At 32.5% G+C, this 24,111-nt stretch overlaps 3 protein-coding genes across 3 annotated transcripts; 1 reads left to right on the top strand and 2 right to left on the bottom strand.

The window, feature by feature from the left end:
- The first annotated feature begins 1,842 nt into the window (after positions 1-1,842).
- On the top strand, positions 1,843-5,938 carry LOC111876623 (thioredoxin-like fold domain-containing protein MRL7L, chloroplastic). The gene is made up of 6 exons (XM_023873170.3): positions 1,843-1,998; positions 3,356-3,528; positions 3,763-4,262; positions 4,339-4,420; positions 4,513-4,624; positions 5,627-5,938. Exons 2-6 carry the CDS (start codon positions 3,403-3,405, stop codon positions 5,755-5,757), a joined length of 951 nt encoding a protein of 316 aa, XP_023728938.1. The 5' UTR covers positions 1,843-1,998; positions 3,356-3,402; the 3' UTR covers positions 5,758-5,938.
- A 2,786-nt stretch (positions 5,939-8,724) lies between these two features.
- On the bottom strand, positions 8,725-12,994 carry LOC111876622 (bifunctional aspartate aminotransferase and glutamate/aspartate-prephenate aminotransferase). The gene is made up of 10 exons (XM_023873169.3): positions 12,780-12,994; positions 11,840-12,077; positions 11,649-11,742; positions 11,454-11,557; positions 10,931-11,179; positions 10,656-10,769; positions 10,471-10,554; positions 9,665-9,835; positions 9,291-9,404; positions 8,725-9,082 (listed from the first exon to the last, which is right to left on the bottom strand). Exons 1-10 carry the CDS (start codon positions 12,926-12,928, stop codon positions 8,954-8,956), a joined length of 1,446 nt encoding a protein of 481 aa, XP_023728937.1. The 5' UTR covers positions 12,929-12,994; the 3' UTR covers positions 8,725-8,953.
- A 9,216-nt stretch (positions 12,995-22,210) lies between these two features.
- Positions 22,211-23,870, bottom strand: LOC111876621 (50S ribosomal protein L29, chloroplastic). The gene is made up of 2 exons (XM_023873168.3): positions 23,489-23,870; positions 22,211-22,522 (listed from the first exon to the last, which is right to left on the bottom strand). Exons 1-2 carry the CDS (start codon positions 23,816-23,818, stop codon positions 22,337-22,339), a joined length of 516 nt encoding a protein of 171 aa, XP_023728936.1. The 5' UTR covers positions 23,819-23,870; the 3' UTR covers positions 22,211-22,336.
- Positions 23,871-24,111: the final 241 nt, after the last annotated feature.

Here is a 24,111-nt window from a genome sequence, read left to right on the forward strand (position 1 = left end):
GAGGTACTCTGATTTTCATAAAGCATAAACAAAATCAGTCTTTTCTGGCCGTGAAAATGGGGATGTCACACTGTATGTGTTTGTTGTCTTTGTGACTCTTGCTTATATGACTGTATGCTTAGATGTAGGGGTGAAATAAACTAGTACCTGTTGAAAGATACCAAAGGAGTTGAAATAGACTTGGGGGTGAAATAGATTCGTACCGGTTGAAAGATACCAAATGAGTTGAAATGTACTTGGATGGGTAATAGACCCATATCGGTTGAAAGATACCGAAGGAGTTCGAATAGACTCGGGGGTGAAATAGACTCTTACCGGTTGAAAGATACCTAAGGAATTAGAACAAACTCAGGGGTGAAATAGACTTGTACTGGTTGAAAGATAGACACCGAAGGAGTTGGAATAGACTTGGGGGCTAGGCAGTTATAGCGGTCCAAAATCAAATATCGGTCAAGGGCCGATATTTGGGATATAGGTTATCGCGGTGGTATATCGGTATTTTTATATCATGCATAATTAATATATATATATATATATATATATATATATATATATATATATATATATATATATATATATATATAAACATAAAACATATATAAAAGTAATATAAAAAGTTAAAAATTAAAACTATCAATGTTCTAAACATAATCTTACGTAAGTCATGAAATCTTCCTCCAAGTCCACATCAACCAAGGCATCCAATTATTTTATCTAGATCTTCCACATCAACTCTAATATCATCATGATCATCATTTGAGAATTAGGTACTTAACACATCAACATGATCAAACCTATAGAAACTAGCAAGTTAACACTTAAGTATTTAACAATTAACATAATAATAAGATCGGTTAATACTTAAAATATGAGTTTATGACCTAAAACTAACAATTAAGTACTTAACATAATAACATGTTCAGTTAAGTTAAGACCATACAACTTAAGGCCATGACTTAACACTAAAAAAAACAAGTAAAATTACTTAACCGATATCCCACCTGAAAATATCAGTAAATATTGGTTAAATATCGGTAAATATCACCGATTTTTTAGGTGCGATATTTTGGACCGATATTTGACACCGCTATTTTGAAAAGCACCGATATCTGATATCCCACCTGGAAATCGTCGATATTAACTACTTAGCTTGGGGGTGAAATAGACCCGGTTAGCTTTGTACTGATATGTATGTATAGCATGGAAAATCAACACGTGTTCATACCATTTGCATTTGATACGTTTGGTTTCCTCGCATCGGATGCGGTAGAGCTTCTTAATAGAGTACAACGGATCATGCATTGCAATGGTATATCCCCTAGTTCTATGAATGTAGTCTTTAAAAGATTGAGTTTTGCTATACAAAAAGGCTTAGCGGTGCAGCTTGTTGCCCGTTTGTCATCTCACTTGTTGTACGATGATAATTAAATTAATCCATGTTGAAGTTCTTGATCAAAAAAAAAAAAAAAAAAAAAACTAAGCTTTGTGCTTACAGTTTATGTTTAAAATGTTTCAGGTATTTCTGGTAAGGGTCCGGCTTACACTGCATCCCATGAAGATTTATTTCACACCGAATGTTTTACGAATTACTCTGATTCTTTGTGAACATTTGACTTTGATTGTCTTTTAGAACAATAAATGAATAATTTTAACTCATTTAAAATGAAATTTTTACTTGATATTTTTGGAATGCTATACCAACCTACATTTGGTTGATTAAAATTAAAATTTTGTTAACATTTTATGAAAAGTATTAGGAAATATTACTATTTAAAAAAAAAAAAAAGCTCACTAGTAAAACAGATTCACAAATGTCAATTCCTTTCACTGCCTCTTCCTGCGTCTTTCTTCTGACGGAGGTAACGGATGTTTCTTTCTTTTCGGGTTTTCTTTACCCTTTGCAATTGTTTACCCTCATAAATGATAAACCCTTATCGCCATAAATCTTGAAGCTTTCCAGCTCCGCGCCCAATAACCCACGCTCTTCAGTTTACGCAGGTAAACATCGACCCACCTTTTCTTCTCCTTCGCTGCCTATGTACACTTTTAGGTTTTCTTTTCTTTCAATCTGTTTTTGCTAAGAATTTCCTTTTCTTTTGTCGTTCAACTTACAGTCGATACTGTTTGGGTTTAATTGTTAGTAGTACTTTTAATTTGTTTTTTTTAGGGCATTTTACTACCCATCGCTACAATTGGTTGGAATTTTTTCAAGTAGAATGTCTAATGAGAAATAGTTTACAAGTATAATGTTGTGTTAGGCATCAAAACCCTCAGAGCAATCATCAGACTCTACAATTTTACATAATTATCATAATCACATAGCAAAAGGGGTTAATATTATCAATAAACAGCATACTTTTCAGCTTTTCTTATTTAGGCTACACACAAACTAACTGTACTTTCAAAAACTATACCAATACACAAATAGATAATTCTAACATCAAAGAAAAAAAACTTTTCAACTCAGGTGACAATGCAAACTCTCTCCATACAAATTAAAACAAGGTAAAGTAACAAAAAAAAAAAATGAAATCGTTATGGCCTACAAGAATTTGAATGTATCTTATGAACATGACATCAAATGATGATACAACATGTCAATATCTTCAAACCATAATAGTATCAAACCAATATGGCAATATCCAAACCCTAATGGGCCAGAATTGGTTTTACTTTTTCCTTGATAAGTTTTATATAATTAAGAACGAAATATATGAAAATGCACCTGAGAAACTTGCATAAATGTTAGGGCTGCAACATCCATGAATAGAAAACCATCTAAAATTTCTTTATTTAATTTATTTATTCTTAGTCCGACAATGACTTCTTTATTTATTTTAGTTTTCTTTGATATGATGCTATACTTTCTTTTTGGGTAAATAATAATTTTTAGAGTTGCATTTTTATATATTGATTTATAAAATTCAATAAGAAATTGAACAAAAAAAGGGCTTAGTGGGTCAACCCAATTATACACCTCTAACCCATAACCAAGTGCCCATTTGAACACTTAACCCATTTTGACCCATTTTCCATTTCATCAATTCAATCCAATCCAAACCCTCCATTTCGCCACCTCTGCTAAAAAAGAGACGAAAATGACTATTTCAGGCCAAAAAAAACAAAATAAGTTCTTAATTAACTGAACTTGTAGATTAATGAATAGTTCAGGGACCAAATTTGTAATACTTGAAATAATAGGGAACATTTCACAATTCACAATCCAAATTATCGTTTCCTCTGGATTTTCTTGGATTATTGATGAACTGTTCTCAACTCAGCTAGGGTTTCGGGCATGGTTTCCATTCAGATTATATAATTAACTAAATTTTATTTTCTTTGATTATTTCTCTAGGGTTTCAATTCAAAACACTGGAATTGGGAATTGGAAACATCGTGGAAATGTCTTTATTAAGTATGCTGCCATTTTCTCAACCTTTATTTGCAAAGGAGAATTTATTAAAAGCTTCTATTTCATTCAACAAGATGCCTTTTACAACCATTCATTTGCCAAGGTCGATGTTTCTGGTATAATTTTACTAGTTTCTTTTATTTGAATTTACTTGTTAACTGCTTATATTATGCTAATAGCCCCTACTATATAGGGCAAAATGCAAGATATAACAACTTACGTTTTTATCTAGTTTGTTTATTATAGAAGAACCCTATATACATTAGTATCCTACTTTTGTTTCTTTCTATTAAGACAGCGATTTATTGCATTTAACCTTATAATAAATCGCAAATGCCTTGCAATAACAGACAGAAAGAAGTTTTTTAAGAGCTTCCAAAGTTGAAATTCTGGATTGTGATGATGATAAAAAGAAAGAATCCACAAAATCAAGCAAGATTGATGATGATGATGATGATGATAGTGATTTTGAAATGGATGAAGATGAAAGGATAGAATTCAGGAAAAAGATAAGACAAATGATCGAAATGAACCCTGAAGTCAAAGACGTTGACCCTGAAGAAAAGAAAAAAATGATGGAAAAACTTTTATCTGATTATCCACTTGTTGTAGATGAAGAGGATCCAGATTGGCCTGAAGATGCAGAAGGAAGGGGTTTTAATTTCAGTCAATTTTTTGATAAAATGACAATTAAAAACGTGAAAAAAGATGATGAAGATTATGATAGTGATGGTGAAGTTAATTGGCAAGATATTAGGGCTATTAAAGACATTAAGTCTGAAGAATGGGAGGACACTGTGTTTCAAGATCTTAGCCCCTTGATTGTTCTTGTTCATAATCGTTATAGAAGGTTACCTAATCTATCTAATTATAGCTTTTTAAAACCATTTTTATTTACCTTTTTAAATCATTTTTATTTTTTTCAGACCAAAAGAAAATGAAATGGCTCGTGATCAGTTGGAAAAAGCAATACAAATTATATGGGATTGTAGAATACCTTCACCAAGGGTAACCAAAATTTCATCATTTTCACTGATATGTGTGTATATTAATTAACATTTATTGTTTGTTTTAACTTTTAACTTTTTAACTTTTAACAGTGTGTTGCGATTGATGCTGTTGTGGAGTGTGACTTAGTGTCAACACTTGGAGTTTCTGTTTTTCCTGAGCTCATATTTACAAAAGTTGGAAAGATTTTACACCGTGAAAAAGGTATAAAGATTTTGTTTATTATAGCATCCTACTTTTATTTCTTTTTTCTTGCATTTAGATGTGGGCCCATGCTAAAAACTGACTTTTATATAAAATCAAAAAACAAGAATAGAATTAAACAAAGACTCATTGTATTACCAAAGACATAAAAAATACATTCTCCCTTCCCCTCTACCCCCTTAAGTACTACTCTGTTGCAACAAACTAAATAAGTAAGATACCTAAATTACCCCTCTACTGATAAGATGCTCATGATTTGCTGAGTTTCCCGTTTTACCCCTTTTTGATTACGTGGCTGAAGTAGATGCCCACAACACAAGTTAAAAAGTATTGTAAATACGGGTTAAATGAAAAAATAGCCATGTATTTTCCTATATTTTTTTTAATAATAGCATTGTACTTTCATTTCTTCTTATTATATCATTGTACTTTGAAATTATCTATTATGAGGATCTTGTACTTTAAATTGTTAACTTTTATACTAGTCCTTGTAATTTGCTATTTCTTGCATTTAGGGTCCTTTATGAAAATGACAAACAATTTCATATGTCAGAGTAAATTACAGTACTGGTCCCTAAGTCTAGTTGATTTTTGCTCATTTGGTCCCAATAAGTTTTCTCTTGCAGTTTTGGTCCTTATCTGAGTTCTTTGTAATGTTTTGGTACATGTTTTTAGTAAAGGTCCCTAAATATAGCCGATTTTTGCAATTTTGGTCCCGAAAATATAGTCACTTGGAACCGGAACCAAAATTGTTACAATTACAAAAGCCTCAAATAAGGATCAAAATTGCAAAAGAAAACTATCTAGGACCAAAATCGCAAAAATTGACCAAAAATGTAACTTACTCTATGTCAAATAAAATGTTGTGGTTTTGATGGGATATCAAACATGTCCAAAATTATTAGTTTTGGGCTGAAAAGCGAGATCAATGGACAAAAGATGCTTTTGACCAAAATTACAGATTTGCCCCTATTAATTTATTTTTGTTTTGTTAATTTTCAGAAATTCGAACAGCTGACGAGTTGTCAAAGATGATGGCCTTCTTTTACTATGGAGCAGCAAAGCCCCCATGCCTTGGTAATGACTTTGTGATGACCAATGACGCAATCCCTGGTTTCACTACCAAGAAATAGATGTACAATCATGCTACAACGACTTGTACTTCATGCATGAACAGTTGTATACCAAGAAATAGATGTACAATCATGCTACAATGACTTGTACTTCATGCATGAAAAGTTGTATATTCTTCTAGATTTGTAATAGACCTAACAATATATAAGAAATTTTGGCAAAATAGATGTTATTAGCAAACTCTATTGTTAACACTTCATTTTTTTCTTATCCAACCCATTAAGAGGGTATCATATACGTGCATCTCAAAAGTGATTATGTATGACAAAATTGATTATACTCATTTGATTCAATGTTGTTGTATCATTCAGAGTCTCTTAATCATTCAGAGGCCCTCAAACAAACCCAAGTGATATTCTTATATTTTGTAGAAGTATTTGTATATCGCATATGACAATTTATTTTCTCTTAACTATAATTTTGTTATAAATCTCTAAATAGTCAGATAATCAGTTGATAGAAATTTAACTATTACCATTTTGACTTGGATCATTAAGTTCCTTGTGTTGTTTATGAGTTAAAAGATCGTATTATACAAGGTCCATTGTAACAATCACACAATTCTATCATTGTACAATGTAATAATCACAAAGTTCTATCACAATTATCTAAGAAAAATACAATGTTCCATAAAAGTTACAAAATACCCTTTATTAACATCACTTACAGTATGTGAAAATGACAAGTTTACCCCTAACATGAGCATAATTTAAGGTGAGATTTAAACTGATAGCAGGGATTTGAGCCACTGTGACAAGTGATAAAGGTCTCACCATCAGGATTCATAGAGACAAAGTCACTGGAATCAAGGATAGAGGAACTGCTCTAAGCCATCTGCATAAAACACTCAATTTTCATTCATTATCGTCTGTTGATTAAAATGATGAAAGCTGGCGAAAATTCTAGAAAAAAAAAAGGAAAATAAATAATTCGTTGTTGAAAACTGTTTTCAGTTTTCTTAGAAAAGTTTTCATCAAATGGAGGTGGAGTTTTTAACTTTTTATTTTCAGTTTTCAGTAGAATATTTAGTAAACGTATGCATTTGGTTAAAACATTTTTTTTTTTCAGTTTTCCAACTTATCTTCATTTTTCTTAGAAAAGTTTTCAACAAAAGGAGTTGGAGTTTTTATTTTCAGTGTTCAGTAGAAAATTTAGAAAACGCATTTGGTTAAAACATTTTTTCAGTTTTCCAACTTGTTTTCATTTATCAAGAAAACGATTTTAGAAAATAGAGTTAAGTTTTAGAAAACGTGTTTGGTCAAAACTGGTGGAGTTATCATTTTCCATTTTAGAAATTTAGAAAACTTTGAAAATTATAACAATCATTTTTCTAATTTACATACAATTTGGTAAGCAGAAAATTTTCATTTTCTTGGAATTTTTTTGAAAATTGAATTAATCAAACCTGATTTCAAAATTTTCATGGAAAGTTGGAAAATTTTCCACAACCAAACGAAACCTTAAGGGTGCGTGTGGTTGTGGAAAATTTTCCAAGAAAAACGGAAATTTTGAAAACGCGTTTGGTTCGTTCAATTTTCCAAAGTTTTCTAAGAAAATGAAAATTTTAGGTTGCATTTAGTTAAAGGAAAAACAATTTTCATTTTTCGTGAAAAATTTAGAAAAACAGACGAACCAAACGCGTTTTCAAAATTCTTATTTTTCTAGGAAATTTTTACCGGAAAACGGTCCATTTTTCCGCAACTAAACACACCCTTAAGTTTTTCAAATTGTATGTAAATTAGAAAAGCGAGTTTTACAGTTTTCCAAAGTTTTCCAAATTTCTAAGATGAAAAATGAAAACTCCATCATTTCCAACCAAACACATTTTCTAAAATTTTCATTGAAAATTAAAAATGAAAACTCAACTCAATTTTCTGAAAACATTTTCTTAGAAAATGAAAATAGTTTTCTACAACCAAACGCACCCTAAGTTTTTATTTTCCATTTTAAAAAATAAGAAAACGTGTTTGGTTATGTATTTTCCATCGGTTTTCATTTTCCAATTTGTTATTTTAAATAGGTTTAAATTGTTTTTGAAAAAGAAACATGTTTCCAACAAACCCAAAAAAAAAAGTAATAAAATGGTAACGAACTATGAGTTTTATTTTTCTAGGCAGGTCACATTCAAAAATTGCACATTTGTAAAAAAAAAGTTTATAAAAAACCTTTAAAAAGGTTGTAAAATAGTATATTTGTAAAAAAAGAAAAAGAAAAAAAACAAATTTGGGGCGTATTTGTAAATTAAAACGTTTGGACCATATTAGTAACAAATTTTAACATTTAGACAAAATTTGTAACAAATTTTAAAATCTAAGGCAAAAGTGTAAAATTAGAATGTGACCTGGATAGTAAAACAAAAACTCATAATTCATTGTCATTTTATTACATTTTTTTCAGGTCTGTTGGCAACTTAAGAAAATAGTTTCTTTTACAAAAAAAACAAATACATAACCAAATACGTTTTTTTTTTTTTTCTAAAATGAAAAATAAAAATTCTCGAGTAAGTTAACCAAACACATCTTTAAAATTTTTCACCGAAAACTAAAAATAAAAAATTCAACTCCTTTTTTTGACAACTTTTCAAAGAGAACTGAAACAATTTTCCACAATCAAACGCAGCTTAAAGTGCATTTGATTGTGGAAAATTTTCCATTTTTCCATGAAATTTTTGAAAAGGCTTTTGGTAGATTCAGATCTCAAAAAAATTCCAAAAAAATGAAAAATTTTATTTTCCAAATTGTATGTAAATTAGATAAGTGATTTTTATAGTTTTCCAAAGTTTTCTAAATTTCTAAAACAGAAAAAAAAAAAAAAAAAAAAAAAAAAAAAAAAAAAAAAAAAAAAAAAAAAAAAAACCTCCACCGGTTTTAACCAAATGTGTTTTCTAAAATTTTCATTGAAAACTCAACTCTATTTTTTGAAAATATTTTCTAGAAAAATGAAATCAATTTCTACAACCAAACGCATTTTACATTTTAAAACGAAGTTATCAACTTTATTCTTTTGTCGCTTGCAAGTTAATAGCTTATATTATACATGGTACAACGTAAAAATCACAAAATTTTATCATACCAATCACCTAAGAAAAATACAAATTTTCATGCAAATTACGAAAACACCCATTATGAATGCAAAAGTGACAAATTTGCCCCTGACTTGCAAATAAAGGCAAAGATTTAAACTGATAACGGGGATTTAAGACTTGAGAGTGAGAACAGCCTTCTTGATTCTCTCAAAAGCTGCTTGTAAGGTGGAGAGAGATGCTGCATATGAGATCCTGATACACGTGTCATCCCCAAATGCATCTCCAGGAACAAGGGCAACCTGGGAAATTCAATATGTCCGTTTGACCTTAAAACTCAATTTAAATAATAATTTCAATTTATTGCAAACTGACTGGGACCGAGATTGATGTCAGGGACTTGCTCCGGATCTCTTGTTAGTCCAAAAGACATAAATGTCCTCATCCTGAGTGTTGAAACTAGCCCTTAAGAAGGTGTTTTTGGTAAATTATTATTATTATTATTATTACCTGGCCCTTTTCAAGCAAATACCGACACAAAGATTCAGAATCATTAATCAAACCAAAGCCATCCACCTCATTACCATAGTAATAGCTGAAATCAAGAAACAAGTAGAAAGCACCCTGCAAAGTAATGTTATTGTTATGTACTTTTTACATGCGTAAAAAAATAACCAATTAGATGAGGAGATTTACAAATATTTCACAAAGATGACGATGGATTAGTTGTTAATTTCTAAAAAAAAGCTTTTGAAAAGTTGTCAATGATTGGAGAGGATTTAAGTTAACAGCATTTTGTTTGATAAAGTCAGTGGAAAGATGACATGGCAAAACTAAAAAGCTACACATTAAGTCAATGATTTGAGATGCTCTTAATCTTATACCTGAGGTTCAGATATTTTGACACCATCTAATTCCCCGAAAGCTTTGACCAAAAAATCTCTTCTTTCACGAAATGCTTTGACCATTTGTGAAACTGCTGCTCCACCTGCATGTCCCATTCCTAAAGCAGCCACAGCCGCTTTTTGAGCTATACTACTCGCACCTGAAGTTGACTGAGTCAACAAAGCAGAGGGGTAAAATGGTCATTTACTCTCTCTCTTTCAGAGAGACAGTTCATTTGATCCAGAAAAGAAACAGTCTTCGTCCATACATCATTTCCTCAAAATATAAGGGTAAAATGGTCATTCACTCTCTCGTTCAGACAAAAAGAAACAAATGTTCTTCATTTATAGAATACTTCCTCCAGACACAAGGATAAAATGGTCTTTATTCTCATTGAGACAGTTCATTCGATCCAAAAAAAAAAAAAGTCTACTCTTTGTTCATACGTATACCGCTTCCTCCAAACAGAAGGGTAAACCGGTCATTGACTCAGTTCATTCAGTCCAAACAAGAAACAGTCTTTATTAATACAGCACTTCATCCAGACAGAAGGATAATATTGTCATTCACTCATAAAAAGTAAGTCCTTGTTCATACAGCACACAGTTCATTCGGTCCATTAAAAAAAAGTCTTTGTTCATACACCACGTCCTCCAAACATAAGGGTGAAATGGTCATTTACTCTCATTCAGTCCAAAAAGAAACAGTTTTTGTTCTTACAGCATTTCATCTAGATAATCTTGATTATCTTTCAGATTATAGAAATGGAAATGTATAAAGAAGGTGCAATTATATAAATATTTACCTGACTTTGAATTTTGTTACAAGCAGCAACAAAGTGTTTAGGACCAGCAATATATCCAAGCCTCCATCCAGTCATTGCAAAAGCCTACAACAAATAAATATGCACACTAAATGAGCCATACCTTATTTATCATATGCATATACATATGTATATCAGTATATGTATATGTGTATATATATATATACCTTAGAGAACCCATTGACTGTTAGTGTCCTTTCCCACATGCCAGGCAAAGATGCAAAGCTTGTGTGGACAGCTGGCGAGTATATTATATGCTCATATATTTCATCAGAGAGCACCTGAAAAGAAACCAATAAAAACTTAAGGTTCACAATATTTAAAATTAAACCTGTGTTTGTTACACACTAGGACTGATGTCAATAGCCCTACAAAGCTTGTCTAGTGATATAGTCTAGTCCTGTGTAGCAAATTCAGGCTGAGGGTAATTTGGTCATTTTACCAGGAGTCTTGGATGCTTTGCAACAACTTGAGCAATCTGTTCAAGAAGTTTCTTAGGATAAACAGAGCCTGTTGGGTTAGATGGAGAGCAAAGAATTAGCAGTCTTGACTTCTCTGTAAGCTTGGATTCAAGAAGCTTTGGATCTAAGAGAAAATTTTCAGAGATTCTTGCAGGAAGAATGACAGGTGTCGCATCAGCCAACCTTGCCATTTCTGGGTAACTCACCCAAAAGGGAGCTGGAATTATAACCTGAAAAATTAGAAAGCTTGTAAGATAAAGGGCTAGATGCAAGAACATTCTAATTTGAAAAAACTACCCTATTATAGGAATGAAAATTGCTTTTATTCTGTATGACATTGGTAGATTTTTCATAGTTCAATGTTGTAAAATCCATTATGATTTAAGATTTATGAAACTATACCTTTTAAGTTGCGTAAATAATCTCACAACTACTACAAACAAGTAGTTTATTTACATAATTTTATAAAAAAATTTATATAGCAAAAAGTAAACAGCACTTAACCTCATCTCCTGGGGAACAAACAGCAAGGATTGCTTGTAGTATACTCTGTTTTGCCCCATTACTAACCACAACCTGGTCAGGTGTGTAGGAAATATCATTCTCATCTGCAATAATAAATGAAGGAAAATACTTAAGAATTATGAAGTATATGTCCATATCCACCCTTAAGTTGTGTTTCTTACATTTAAAACTTACCCTTTAGTTTCTTGCATATAGCAGTTCGTAGTTCTAGGGTACCTGCATTTGGAGTATATCTTGTGAACCCTTCACGAATTGCATTTATTCCAGCCTATTTATAATGAAAAAGATATAAAGATTTAAACTTTATAGAAATGTAAGGAGTAGATTGGATAAATAATTGACAGATATATCATTGAGTGAGCTACCTCAGCAATAACAGATGGGGTGTCAAAATCAGGTTCTCCAGCAGCTAAACGAATGACAGGAACACCAGCTTCAACAAGTGCAGTTGCTTGGTCAGTTATAGCCACTGTTTTTGAAGGCTTTACAGAGTTGACTCTAGGGCTCAGACTTGTATCAAGTTCCATTTGTTCAGAGTTGCTTTCTACTATTACTGCTGAACAGATTTTAGAGGTCTTATGCCTTCTTCTAGTCTCCAAAGATCTACTCAAAAATACAAATAGAACCAAAAATATATAAATAAGTTGGAATAATATCGCCATCTGTTTATAGCATTAAGTTTAGCACCTAAATGAAGGTTTTGTATAGTAATTTATGGAACCTGAATCATGATTTTCGATAACAACAATTCAAGCACAGTAATTGATATGTTTCTGGTTATAAATGTAAAATTTGAATCCTTCAAGAGAACTAGTAGCAGATTAGCAGTTTCCAGGAATCTGATCATCAGATTTGATGAATGATGACCTTAAGGCTTAAACTACGTTTCGAGCAAAACGCTCATCCCTATAGGGGATGTGGGACCACGACTACGAAATTGGAGCTTTAAGATCCAAATCAGAAGCATAAATTCAAGGTTTAAGATAGGTATAAGATAGGTATTACAGCAGATTCGGAGCTTTGCATACATTAATGGGAGGTTTTTTAAAGCGATAAGCCCAGCTTCTCTATTGTATAGCAAACCGGAATGCCCTTTTGTTTATAAATAAAATGCAATCTATTCAAATTATCCAAAAATATGCGATCAACTAATAAATTCGTTTCCCGAACAAACCAAAAATATGTATCCGAGTAATTAAACAACCTAACTGAGTTACTTCAATCGCAACACAAATTTTAGTACGTTAAAATGCCAATTCAAAGCAAAATTATAACAGTATCAAGTGAATACCAATAGCAACATACTTGATTGACAAATTGGTGTTCAGCTGAGAAGAAAACGAGATTGATGTTGCTCTGTTGGAGCTCAGTGAATCAAACCCGAGTCTGAGAGAATGATCTTTGCAGGAGGCAGTAGAGCATGTGGAAGAAATGCCGGAAATTTGAGCAGACATGGTTGAGCCAAATTTGTGTTTGGAATCCGATGGCGACTCATCCAGGAAATTTATAAAGAAAGATTTGATGGGGGGTTTGGTGATATAGGTGGTAGGTGGGTTGTTGCACTCTTAGGGGTTGTTGGAACTTGGAAATTTTTTTTGTAACTTAACAATGTTTTTTTTTTTTTTTTTTTTTTGTAAAGACTAAACTTAGAGATGGTAAGCTTAAAATTGAAATTTTGGTCCAAAAAGATTTGAACTAGCATCACAGGTCTAAAGTTTTCATTTTGTTGTTTGTTTGGTCCAATCTGTTTTGATTTTTTTCAAAATGACGAATTTGCCCCTGTTAATATGATTTTCTTTTTTTTCTTATTTTTTTTATTTCCAGATTTAAAAAAAAATAAAAATAAAATAAATCTCTCTTTCTCTCTCATATTTATTTTTCTGATTTTAATTGTAACGTCCCAAAATTTCAGGCTAAAAATTTCTTTTAATAAAACATTACTTTAAGCAAATTCATCATTTCAAAACATAAACAAAGTATTAGTTTCCAAAATACATGTTCGTTATCAGAGTAAACATCTCCAGGCTGTCTAAACTATGGTGTGCCATGCGATCACCCCGAGCTCTTCCCTCCGCTACCGGAAGTACCTGAAACCAAAACTGAAAACCGTAAGCACGAAGCTTAGTGAGTTCCCTACCCTACCACATACCATGCAAGCATATAACATACAACATTCAGCTAGGAGTTACGGGCCTTGCCCACACTCGTAAAGATACGGGCCCTGCCCACACTTCGCTAGCCGGGAGATACGGGCCTCACCCACACTCGTCAAGATACGGGCCCTGCCCACACTTCGCTAGCCGGGAGATACGGGCCTCGCCCACACTCTACTATCTGGGAGATACGGGCCTAGCCCACACTCCACTCTCGGAGAGATACAGGCCTTGCCCACACTCAACCGCTAACTCATAATATATAAGTATATACAATCATATACTAATCAGCTAGGAGATACGGGCCTCGCCCACACTCATGGAGGTACGGGCCTCGCCCACACTCCGCTATCTCTGAGATACGGGCCTTGCCCACACTCAGCTACTATCACAAATATCATAACATAACATATTATCAGACATATCTGGGGTGTCCGATCTACCCTTCGGTCCTAACGACCGAACTTGGGGACTATTCCCCCTCCTACTACCACTATCACATATAACATAACTTGCCAGCATATAAACATATCATCACATACTGTCAGACGTTTCTGGGGCGTCTGACTACCCTCCGGTCCTAACAACCGAACTCTACTGATGAGTCATGGAACCCCATCCATGCTCCTACTGATAGTGAGATACGGGCCCAGCCCACACTCACTCTTTCCCTAACTTAGGCCTCGCCCCTGATCTACTGCTAATGAGGTGCGGAACACCATCCACACTCTGCAATTAGTGAGACACAGGACCTCGCCCACACTCACCTCCCTACAAGGCACATACAAGTATCACGCAGACAACAAGTATAAACTATCACATAACCATTCCTTAGGCACCCGCCCTCTGTCATTGGACCTCGTCCCGAATATCATACTAGCATACTGTGCCTAGGGCTAACCCCCGGGTCTTCTACTCATAACTACATGGGTCAGCATTGTGGTCGTAGACCCATTCATATAAAAGGAAACTCACCTGCACTGGCTGAACTGGCTGATGAACCCACTAGCTGCTGCCCGACAACTCTCTGAACTCCTGCTCCACTCACTCCCCGAGCTACCAATGTCAATGCAACACTGAGTCTAACTGACCCCCGAAAGACAACCAAATCAACTCTGGTCAAGGTCAAAGTCCTAGTCAAAGTCAACCTTCCAGGTCAACCCTACTCGCCGAGTCACCCTATTGACTCGTCGAGTTCATATGTTCAGAGTCCTTCTATTCGCGACTCGACTCGCCGAGTCAGTCCATGACTCGCCGAGTCTACCGATTTCCGAGTCCTGACCTGTCCAACTCACCGAGTCTCCATTCCTCACTGATTCGAGTCTCAACTCGAAGGGTTTGGGGTTTTCGCGACCAGACTCGCCGAGTCCAAGACAACCTTCAATAGACTCGCCGAGTTGTTCATCCAACTCGCCGAGTTCCTGCCTAACTTCATCTGACTCGACGAGCTGTTCATCCCACTCGTCGAGTTTCTCCAAATCTTCATGCTACTCGCCGAGTCCACTCAAAGGACTCGCCGAGTCCATTCAAATCTCCATACATGCAGAGGAATTTTGAGTCATGCATGGACTCCAAACTGTAGATCTACCCTTCCCAAGCCCATTCCTCACGTAAAGTTGCAAACTTTACGTGTAGAGAAGGAGATCTAGGCAAAATACACCACAAACTAGGGTTTAAGGCAAGGAGGCTCCATAATTAACTCAAGGGCTGCTACTTTATGCTTCTCAAGACCATAATATGCTTAGATCTGAAGTAGCAACTTCAGATCTGGCTTCTAACTCAAAATAATAACATTATGGCTAAAAAGCCCCAACAACCACACATAGATCTAGGTGCAAAAAGGGTCCAGGAACTAGTTTATTACCTCCAAATGCTCAGAATGAACTCACAATCCCAGATCTATGGTCCCTTCTTGCTCCTCCAAGTTCCTTCTTCCTTCTCCAAGCTTTAATTCACCTTCCAAGGCAACAAATGGCTCAAATAGAGGATATGGCGGCTAGGGTTTAATGTTCTGGGTGAAAGAGGCAGTAAAGGAACCCTAGGGGAGAGAATGAGGCGCTTAAATAGGCTCCAAGTCCCGAATTTAGGGTTTTCCTTGCACAGACCAGACTCGCCGAGTCCACTTGGCCGACTCGCCGAGTTGGTCACTTACACCTCGACCCGGATCCCGCACGGACTCGCCGAGTCCCTCCTTGGACTCGTCGAGTCGACCCCTAAACTTAGGGTTTTCTTTCCTTTCTTGGTCTTCAAAACTTTGGGTGTTACATTAATATAAATAATAATAATAATAATAATAATAATAATAAATCTCTCTCTCTCTCTCTCTCTCTCAATGTGTGGAAAACCCTCCGTTCCAACCATGTTTTCTTCTTCTTTCTCGATGACAAGCAACCCAAACACTCCCGTACTTATTGTTACTGCCTCCTTTCTTCTTCTTCTGTTTTAATCGAGAAAACCTCCACCGGAGGTGAGGTTTTTCGGCTGTCAAGAGGGCAACAACCCCCTCCCGTTTTCCTTGTGCTTATCGTCGGCTTCATAGTAACCCAAATGCCCCCACCTATTGGAGTCGTTGATCTAGAAATCCTTCATCGGAGCTGACATAGTCGTCGATCTAGAAACCCTTCGATCTGGAAACCCTTCGTCGGAGTTGTTACCACAACCATTGGTCCACACCGCCTCTACTGTTGAACCTCTATGAAAACCCTTTAATCTTGAAAACCCTCTGATTTGATAGCCTTCATCAACCAGAGAAGAATCGATGGAGAAGAACGAAGATATAAAAGATCTAGGGTTTTCTGAGGAAGATAGAGAAGGAAAGAGAGAGGGAAAGAGAGAGAGAGAGATTTTCCTTTGAGGGTTTTCACATTTTCATTAGGGTTTCAAGACAGTGGTTGCAACACTTGTGGTTGAGGGTTTCTTTGTGGGGAAGATGATGATGATGATAGGAACGACTATATCTGGGTAGATACGTTAACAATATTGGTTGCCATACACCGGAGTCGCCGAACACATTCTCGTGCTAGACACCAGAGTCGCCAGATTCACCATTATTTTCTCTGTTCGTCTTCTCCGGTGGCCGTTTTTTGTTCTCCGATGGTTATTTCAAGTCAAGATCTAGATTTTCTATGGAGAATTTGATGGATTTGAGAGAGAGAGAGAGAGAGAGAGATTTATTTATTATTATTATTTTTTATTTTTTTAAATATGAAAATCAGAAAAATAAATAGGGTTTTTGTCATAAAAGCCCTCAATTTTACATGAAATTGTCGATTATGCCCAAAGTCGGATTTTTTGTACGATAATGCCTCAAAAACCGGATAAATTGTCCATCTGTGCCCCTTAACCGTATTTGACCCTCCAGGGTCGGTAACACCATAGTTGACTGGCGTAAAGGGGCTGAATCGAACACGTCAACAATGCTTATTTGGAGGAAAAAATGCAAAGAGTAAAGAAATAGGGGCAGGAAGGATCGAACCTTGGTCTCCCAATCCATAAGGCAGAGGAACTTCCACCAAGCTAGAATAAGTTTTGTGTTATAACTCCTAACTTAATATATTTAATGTGTATTTTGCTGGAATAATCAAATAATAAGTATTATTATTATTATTATTATTATTATTATTATTATTATTATTATTTATAAATACGGTTTTAATATGTATAAGATGATTTTTTTAAATATATTTATATTTAAAAAAAAACATATTTATATCTTTAACATACTATATACATACAAATATAAAAATGCATTATAAATACATATATAAATGTCTTTGTATTGTTTTATATTAAAAACATTTTAAAATGTTATTTATATGACTTTATCTGTATAAAAAATGTATAAAATGTTATTTATATGTATTAAAAAAACTTATGCATACAAAAACTTTTATTATACATATAAAATGTTATTTACATGTATAAAAACTTTTTTATACATATAAAAAAAGTATAAACTTTTTATACATACATACATATATAAATACGTAAAAGTAAACATACGAATATATGTATACACACATTTTTAAAATAAATAAATATGTATGCTTATGTTTATAAATACATTTTTTATACGCATAAAAATATATGTATAAATTCATAATAATAATAATTATTATAAATAATAATAATAATAATAAATAAATAAATAAATAAATAAATAATAAAATTAATAATAATAAATAATAATAATAGTAAATATAATAATAATAATAAATAATAAATAATAATAATAATAATAATAACAATAATAATAATAATAAATAATAATAATAATAATAATAATAAATAATAGTAATAATAATAAATAATAATAATAATAATAATAATAAATAATAAAAAAAATAATTATAAATAATAAATAATAATAATAATAAATAATAATAACTAGGGTTTGGATCATCCGCGTGTTGCTGCGGAAGCTCCGGTATGTTAAAAAACGCAATTTGACACCATATATACAACGAAGACGATTAAATCATATAAAGTGGAGCACAAAAATATCAAAATAAAACATGGATACAAACAATTGACTTGAAAGTGTATCTTTAAGAAATTAATAAAAAAAAACATTATTAAAAAATTATATAAGGGGCCAAAATGTAACTTTAAAATTTAGTAAGAGACCAAATTATAATGTATAAAATACTAATAATTTAATTTTAAAATTATAAAGGTTGAAAACTGTTAAATAAAAATTAATTAAGGAGAAAGAATATATATATAAATTTTAAAATTATAAAGATAAAAATTGTTACATCAAAAATAATTTAGGGGTACAAAATATAAAAACAAATAAAAGTAAAGTGATGAAAATGAAAAAAGAATTGAAAGTAACCGAGAGTGAATCCTCTCAAATACCAATTTTTGTAATATATATATATATATATATATATATATATATATATATATATATATATATATATATATATATATATATAATTTGTTATGGCCAAATACTAAATCTTTATTTTCAAAAGACTTATTTATATTTTGTCTTAAATGAATCAAAATATGTAACTTAATTTCATTTTAGACATTTTTTTCTATACATAGTAAAATGAAATCAATGGTAAAAGCTCTCACATCACCAATTTGGTAATTAATAATAATAATAATAATAATAATAATAATAATAAATAAGAAAACTAATAATAATAATAATAATAATAAATAAATAAATAAAATAACACCTGTGTGATATATATTAAGTATAATATTTCAGGAAACCCGGGTTCAAAACCTATTAGCTTCAAAGCCAGTGTTTGTTTTTTCCTTCAAAGCCAGTGTTTGTTTTTTCCTTCAAAGCCAGCAACGCTGACGTGACTTGCACATTGCCACGTCATGTCCGAGTCAAATAGTTTCACCCAATTACCTAATATGTGACTGGCCATCCAAGGTAAAATCTGGTTCGGGGGTAAAAGTGAACCAATTTTCCGGTATGTTGGGGCTTTAACACACAGAAAAACCAATTTTGGGCATAACCCACAATTTCATGTAAAATTGAGAGCTTTTATGACAAAAACCCAAATAAATATGAGAGAGAGAGAGAGAGAGAGAGAGAGAGAGAGATTTATTTTATTTTTATTTATATTTATATTTTTTATTTTTTATTTTTTTAAATCTGGAAATTAGAAAAAAAATCATATTAACAGGGGCAAATTCGTCATTTTGAAAAAAAACAAAACAGATTGAACCAAACAAGCAACAAAATGAAAACTTTGGACCTCTGGTGCTAGTCTAAACATTTTTGGACCAAAGTGACAAATTTAAGCAAACCACAGGGACCATTTTTACAGTTTAGTCTTTTGTAAACGAAATTTATTATATGCAAAGTTAATAATTTTTTTTTCTTTTTACATACTCTACTTTTTAATATTATATTTTTTTGTCCAAAATTTAAATTTATTATGATTCTTTTAATTAAATAACTTACTTTTTTTTATAACCGCATAATTCATTTATGCATTTTCCTTTATGTCTCTTGATATCATTTATCTTCTCATTTCAGTATCACACTAACATGTTTCATTAGCTAAATATGTACCATCAAAGAAATATGTGCATTTTTTTTTCTTTCCATACTTTGATTATGTTTGAGGATCTTTTAAATCTTTAAAACCAATTTCTATTTTGATACTTCTTGAAATTTTTTATGTGGCCATCATACTTTTTGTAGGGTGTTTACTTGCATATTAGGACATCTTTCATGTAATTTTCACATCATAATATGTTTATAAGTTCATAAGAACGCTTAGATTGCCAAAAGTTTCATGTTTTTATACTTTATATTCAATTTGGAAAATTCAACAAACTACTTTCTTGGGTCTTAAATATGAAAAATCATACTTTAATGCCATTTCTTTCTTACTTTTAATAGGTTCTTAACATGTTTCCTACTACATTTTATACTTTTTTTTGAAGAGCACCAACTTTGTAGAAAACAAAACAATCCGAGGACATCTTTGAGCATTGGGTTTTGTAGCCACAAAGTCCAAATTATACTAACTTTAGGCCCATACTTTAAACTCATTTTATACCAAGTAAATATGTACATATAGAGCTAGTTTGATCCTTTTTCCATCTTAAATGATACCTTTACTTACAAGACCTAACTTTAATCATTCTTTCATTCTTGTGTATTTATATACTAATAACTAATAAGCATGCTTTCATTATCATCTTTATCATTTACATGTTGAATGTATTTCTAGCTCATGTTGACTTTAATAGAAAAATCAATCTTGTGGATTCTATATTACTTATCTTTCTACAATTCTTGTGATTTTTGGAGTTTTTAACCGAGGGGTAGTGATTTTAAAATATGTTTACCAAATAATAGTAGTTTAAACGATAATTACCAAAAGATGGTGAAAATTGTTTGAACCGATTTTTTAAATCAAAAAGCAAATTAAAATCCAATGACCCACAATTTTTTGACGGTTTGTTTTCTCCTCCAGCAAAAACACAGTGATCTATCCTCTATGGACCTACTCCCTCTAGTCAGTGAATCTCCCCTTGAATCCATTAATACTATTATATACCATTAAAGGATTAACCAAATAAAAGTCAGACCCTCACATCTTCTTCACGACACACCATAAGCACTATTAAACCCCTATCGTAGTCGTCTTTTCCCAGTGTAGTTTGCACATAATCAATATTCTGGATTTCCCACTCGAGCTCTGGATGAATGCCAATGGTGGAGATCCAACCACTGTCGGAGACTTCGATTCAGCTAGGACTAAGAGTTTTTCATCGATTTGAAGTTTAATAATCTAAAAAATGCATGAGAACGATATGATTGTGGTCCAACTCCTTCTCTGCAATGTTGGAGAAACCCCAACCACTAATGAAACTTTTTCTCTACGAGCGTAGTGCCGGAGAATCCGTATTATACAATCGACTAAACCAAATCCCGGTTGCACCACCAACAATGAGGTTGACGATTTGTTATTCATCTCAACCATGCAGGCTTCCTTTACTGCAGTAGAGTTATCCCTCACAATGCTTAGACATTGAGAAGTCTTTGAAGTTTGATCGGGAAGACCGATGTATTGAATGTAAAACACCGTATGAAGAAAATATAAGTGATAACATTAAATTGAATGTCTTAACCCATTTGATTGAAGAAAATCAATATTCAAAAGTATCATAACATAGAAAATAACAGTTGCCTGTGTTATGCAGGCACATGGAAGTGTTTTATGTTTAGCGAGAAGAAGATATTTCCGGCGAAGGACGGAGAAACCATGAGAGCAAAATTTATATGAGATCTGGCGCGTGACAATGAACACGTAAGGGAAAAAGGGTTAAATATGTATTTTTATTAATCTTTTAATAAACTACAATTACTTGGTAAATATATTTTAAAATACCACTAATTGGTAATTACTTTTTCCGCTTACAAGCATCAAGTAAAAAACTCGTGATTTTTGACCTTCTTATGGTGTAATTTTCTTGAATAAAACACAATTCAACATGCATTAACAATTTGAAATCCCTAACCTATCTAACCAAAACAGGAAAGAAGTTGTAAAATTCCATGTCTCAATCAACTATCTTTATAATTTTTTTGACAACCGAAGTTCCTAAAATAAAATGAAATTTTGAAATAGAAATTGAATTTTTTGTATTTGGCAATCAAACACATCATAAAATAGAATGGAATTTTGAATTCAAATGTCGAATTCTACTTATAAAAATCAAGATCTTGTAAAGTTGAAGCATTTTCCCATAAAAGCTTTGAAACAAATAGTAGGGCATTCTAGAAAAAAAAAATCTAAATTGATTACCGAATAATAAGTTTCAAATTCATTGCATTTTTTTTATTTTAATGCCAAAACTTTAATATGCAAAGCTAGCACGCCCTTCTTGTTTTTTTTTTTTTTTTTTTTTTTTTTTAATAGCGTTATTGGCAACTTACCCATACTTTGTCACATGAATACTTTTTTTTCGCAAAAAGATAAAAACTGTATTATATTTACTAATCTTTCACAAACTTGAATCTAAAATTTTATATTAGATTCGTAAGACAAGATTTTCTTTTCTTATCCCCTTTGTACTCATCATCAATATAGGCGCTAACACCAAAATATATCCACTTCAATTCCAAAAAAAAAAACTCATAAATTTTGAAATTCATAACAAAATTACACATTTATCAAATTAAAACTAAGGAAACACAATGGGATTTTAATTTTTAACTACTTAGGTTGATGCTGATGCAGACTCCTTAGCTTCTTCAGCTGCCTCTTCTTCTTGTAACTTGAGAAGAGATGGAGGTGGTCTTGGCACAATGCTTTTTCTCCATTGCCTGTCAAGCTTCCTTGACTGCCTCTTCCCAACACCATCATCAATTTCTCTTTCTCTTTTAACAGTCAGCATTCGAGCAACCTTCCACCATATAAATTTCAAATAAACAAACAAACAAAAAAATATACTTAAAAACCACTTATTTAGTTTCGTCAATGACCACTTTAACCTGCTATACTATGTTATAGCATGTTAAAGTGGTCATAATAGAAAATTTTGTCAAAATTTTCTATTATGGTCGACATAGAAAAATTTGCAAAACGTGGGTGTCTTTCATTGACGAAACAGAAATACAGTGGCTTTTAACATTCTACTTTCATTTATTTTAATTACAACATTGTATTTTTATAGCAACGTCATTTAAATATAAATATTCATATTTCATTGCTATAATTGAATAGAATTTTTTTAAGTATAATGTCCTAATAAGAAAAAATATATAAAGTACTAATGCTACAACTAGGTAACTTTTTTAAAGTACATTGTACATTGTTGTAACAGATACTGTATTACATTACACCAATAAATGAAAGTATGATTGTTATTTCTTGCATTTAACCCTTTATTTTTTCCATTCATTTCTGGAAATGTGCTTCCATTTTTCCAAAAATAATTTTTAAACATCATTTATCCTGACATCACTTTGGCCCTCTTTTTTTTCCTTTTCCCATTAAACAAAAGTGTTGTCTCAATAAGTGAAGTTTAAAGAACCCATTATTAACATCTGTAGATCCATTCATAAGGTAACAGGAGCATAAACAATCAAGTTATCCAAGCCAAAATTCCAGGTTATGATCGGTCTTTTGGGAGAGAATACATGGGCATCAATTCAAATCGACCATTATAAACATTCTAACAATTCCCAATTCGTAAAAGAAAATCACAGTATAATAATTTCAAATTTTGACTTCAAACCATGAAATGTAGCTCTAATAATGGAACAAAACCCCAAGTTTGTTCAAACAATTGGTCAGGAATGAGAAGAAAATTCTCAGGTATTTAAAAAGAACCCTAAAATTCAATATACGAAGCTGAAAATTATCATACCCTTTTTCGCATCCGACGGAACTCGCTGGACTTGAACTCGTTCCTAGCAGACCTCTGAAGACGGAGCATAAACAGCTCTCCTTTAAGATCAACGATTTCGTCGTTGATTTCTTCAGTGGTTTTAGCTCTGATTTCTTTTAATTCTTCTTCTTTTTTGGCCATCATTACAACGGATTGGCGCGGAGTTGGTGTTGTTGCTCGAACGGCAGGTGAGGGGAGAACGTGAGCAATTCGTATGCCATTGAAGGAAGATTTGGTTGAAGAAGTGAAGGTGGTTTTGGGAGTAGCTGTAATGGCGGAAGTAGAAGAAGCAATGGAGAGTGTGAGCATCTTGTTGCTGTGGTTATGGTACCAGTCTCCTTTGCACGATGGATTGTTGGAGATAAGGATATTGGGATATAACAGTCCACTTATGGATCGGATCGGATCGGGTCGGGTCGGGTCGGGTCCATATACCATTCACTTTGGTGGTTTTTCCTTTTAGGTAATTTCATTTTCTATAATTTGATTATTTTAATTAAGAGATTTAAAAAATTAGAACTCGTTTCATCAAAATTCATTAAAATAATCAAAATATAAAGTATTTTATTATGAAATGATTATGTTGTAAAAAGTATGTTTGA

The sequence above is a fragment of the Lactuca sativa genome, chromosome 4, assembly GCF_002870075.4.
Source record: "Lactuca sativa cultivar Salinas chromosome 4, Lsat_Salinas_v11, whole genome shotgun sequence".
Taxonomy (NCBI): Eukaryota; Viridiplantae; Streptophyta; class Magnoliopsida; order Asterales; family Asteraceae; genus Lactuca; species Lactuca sativa.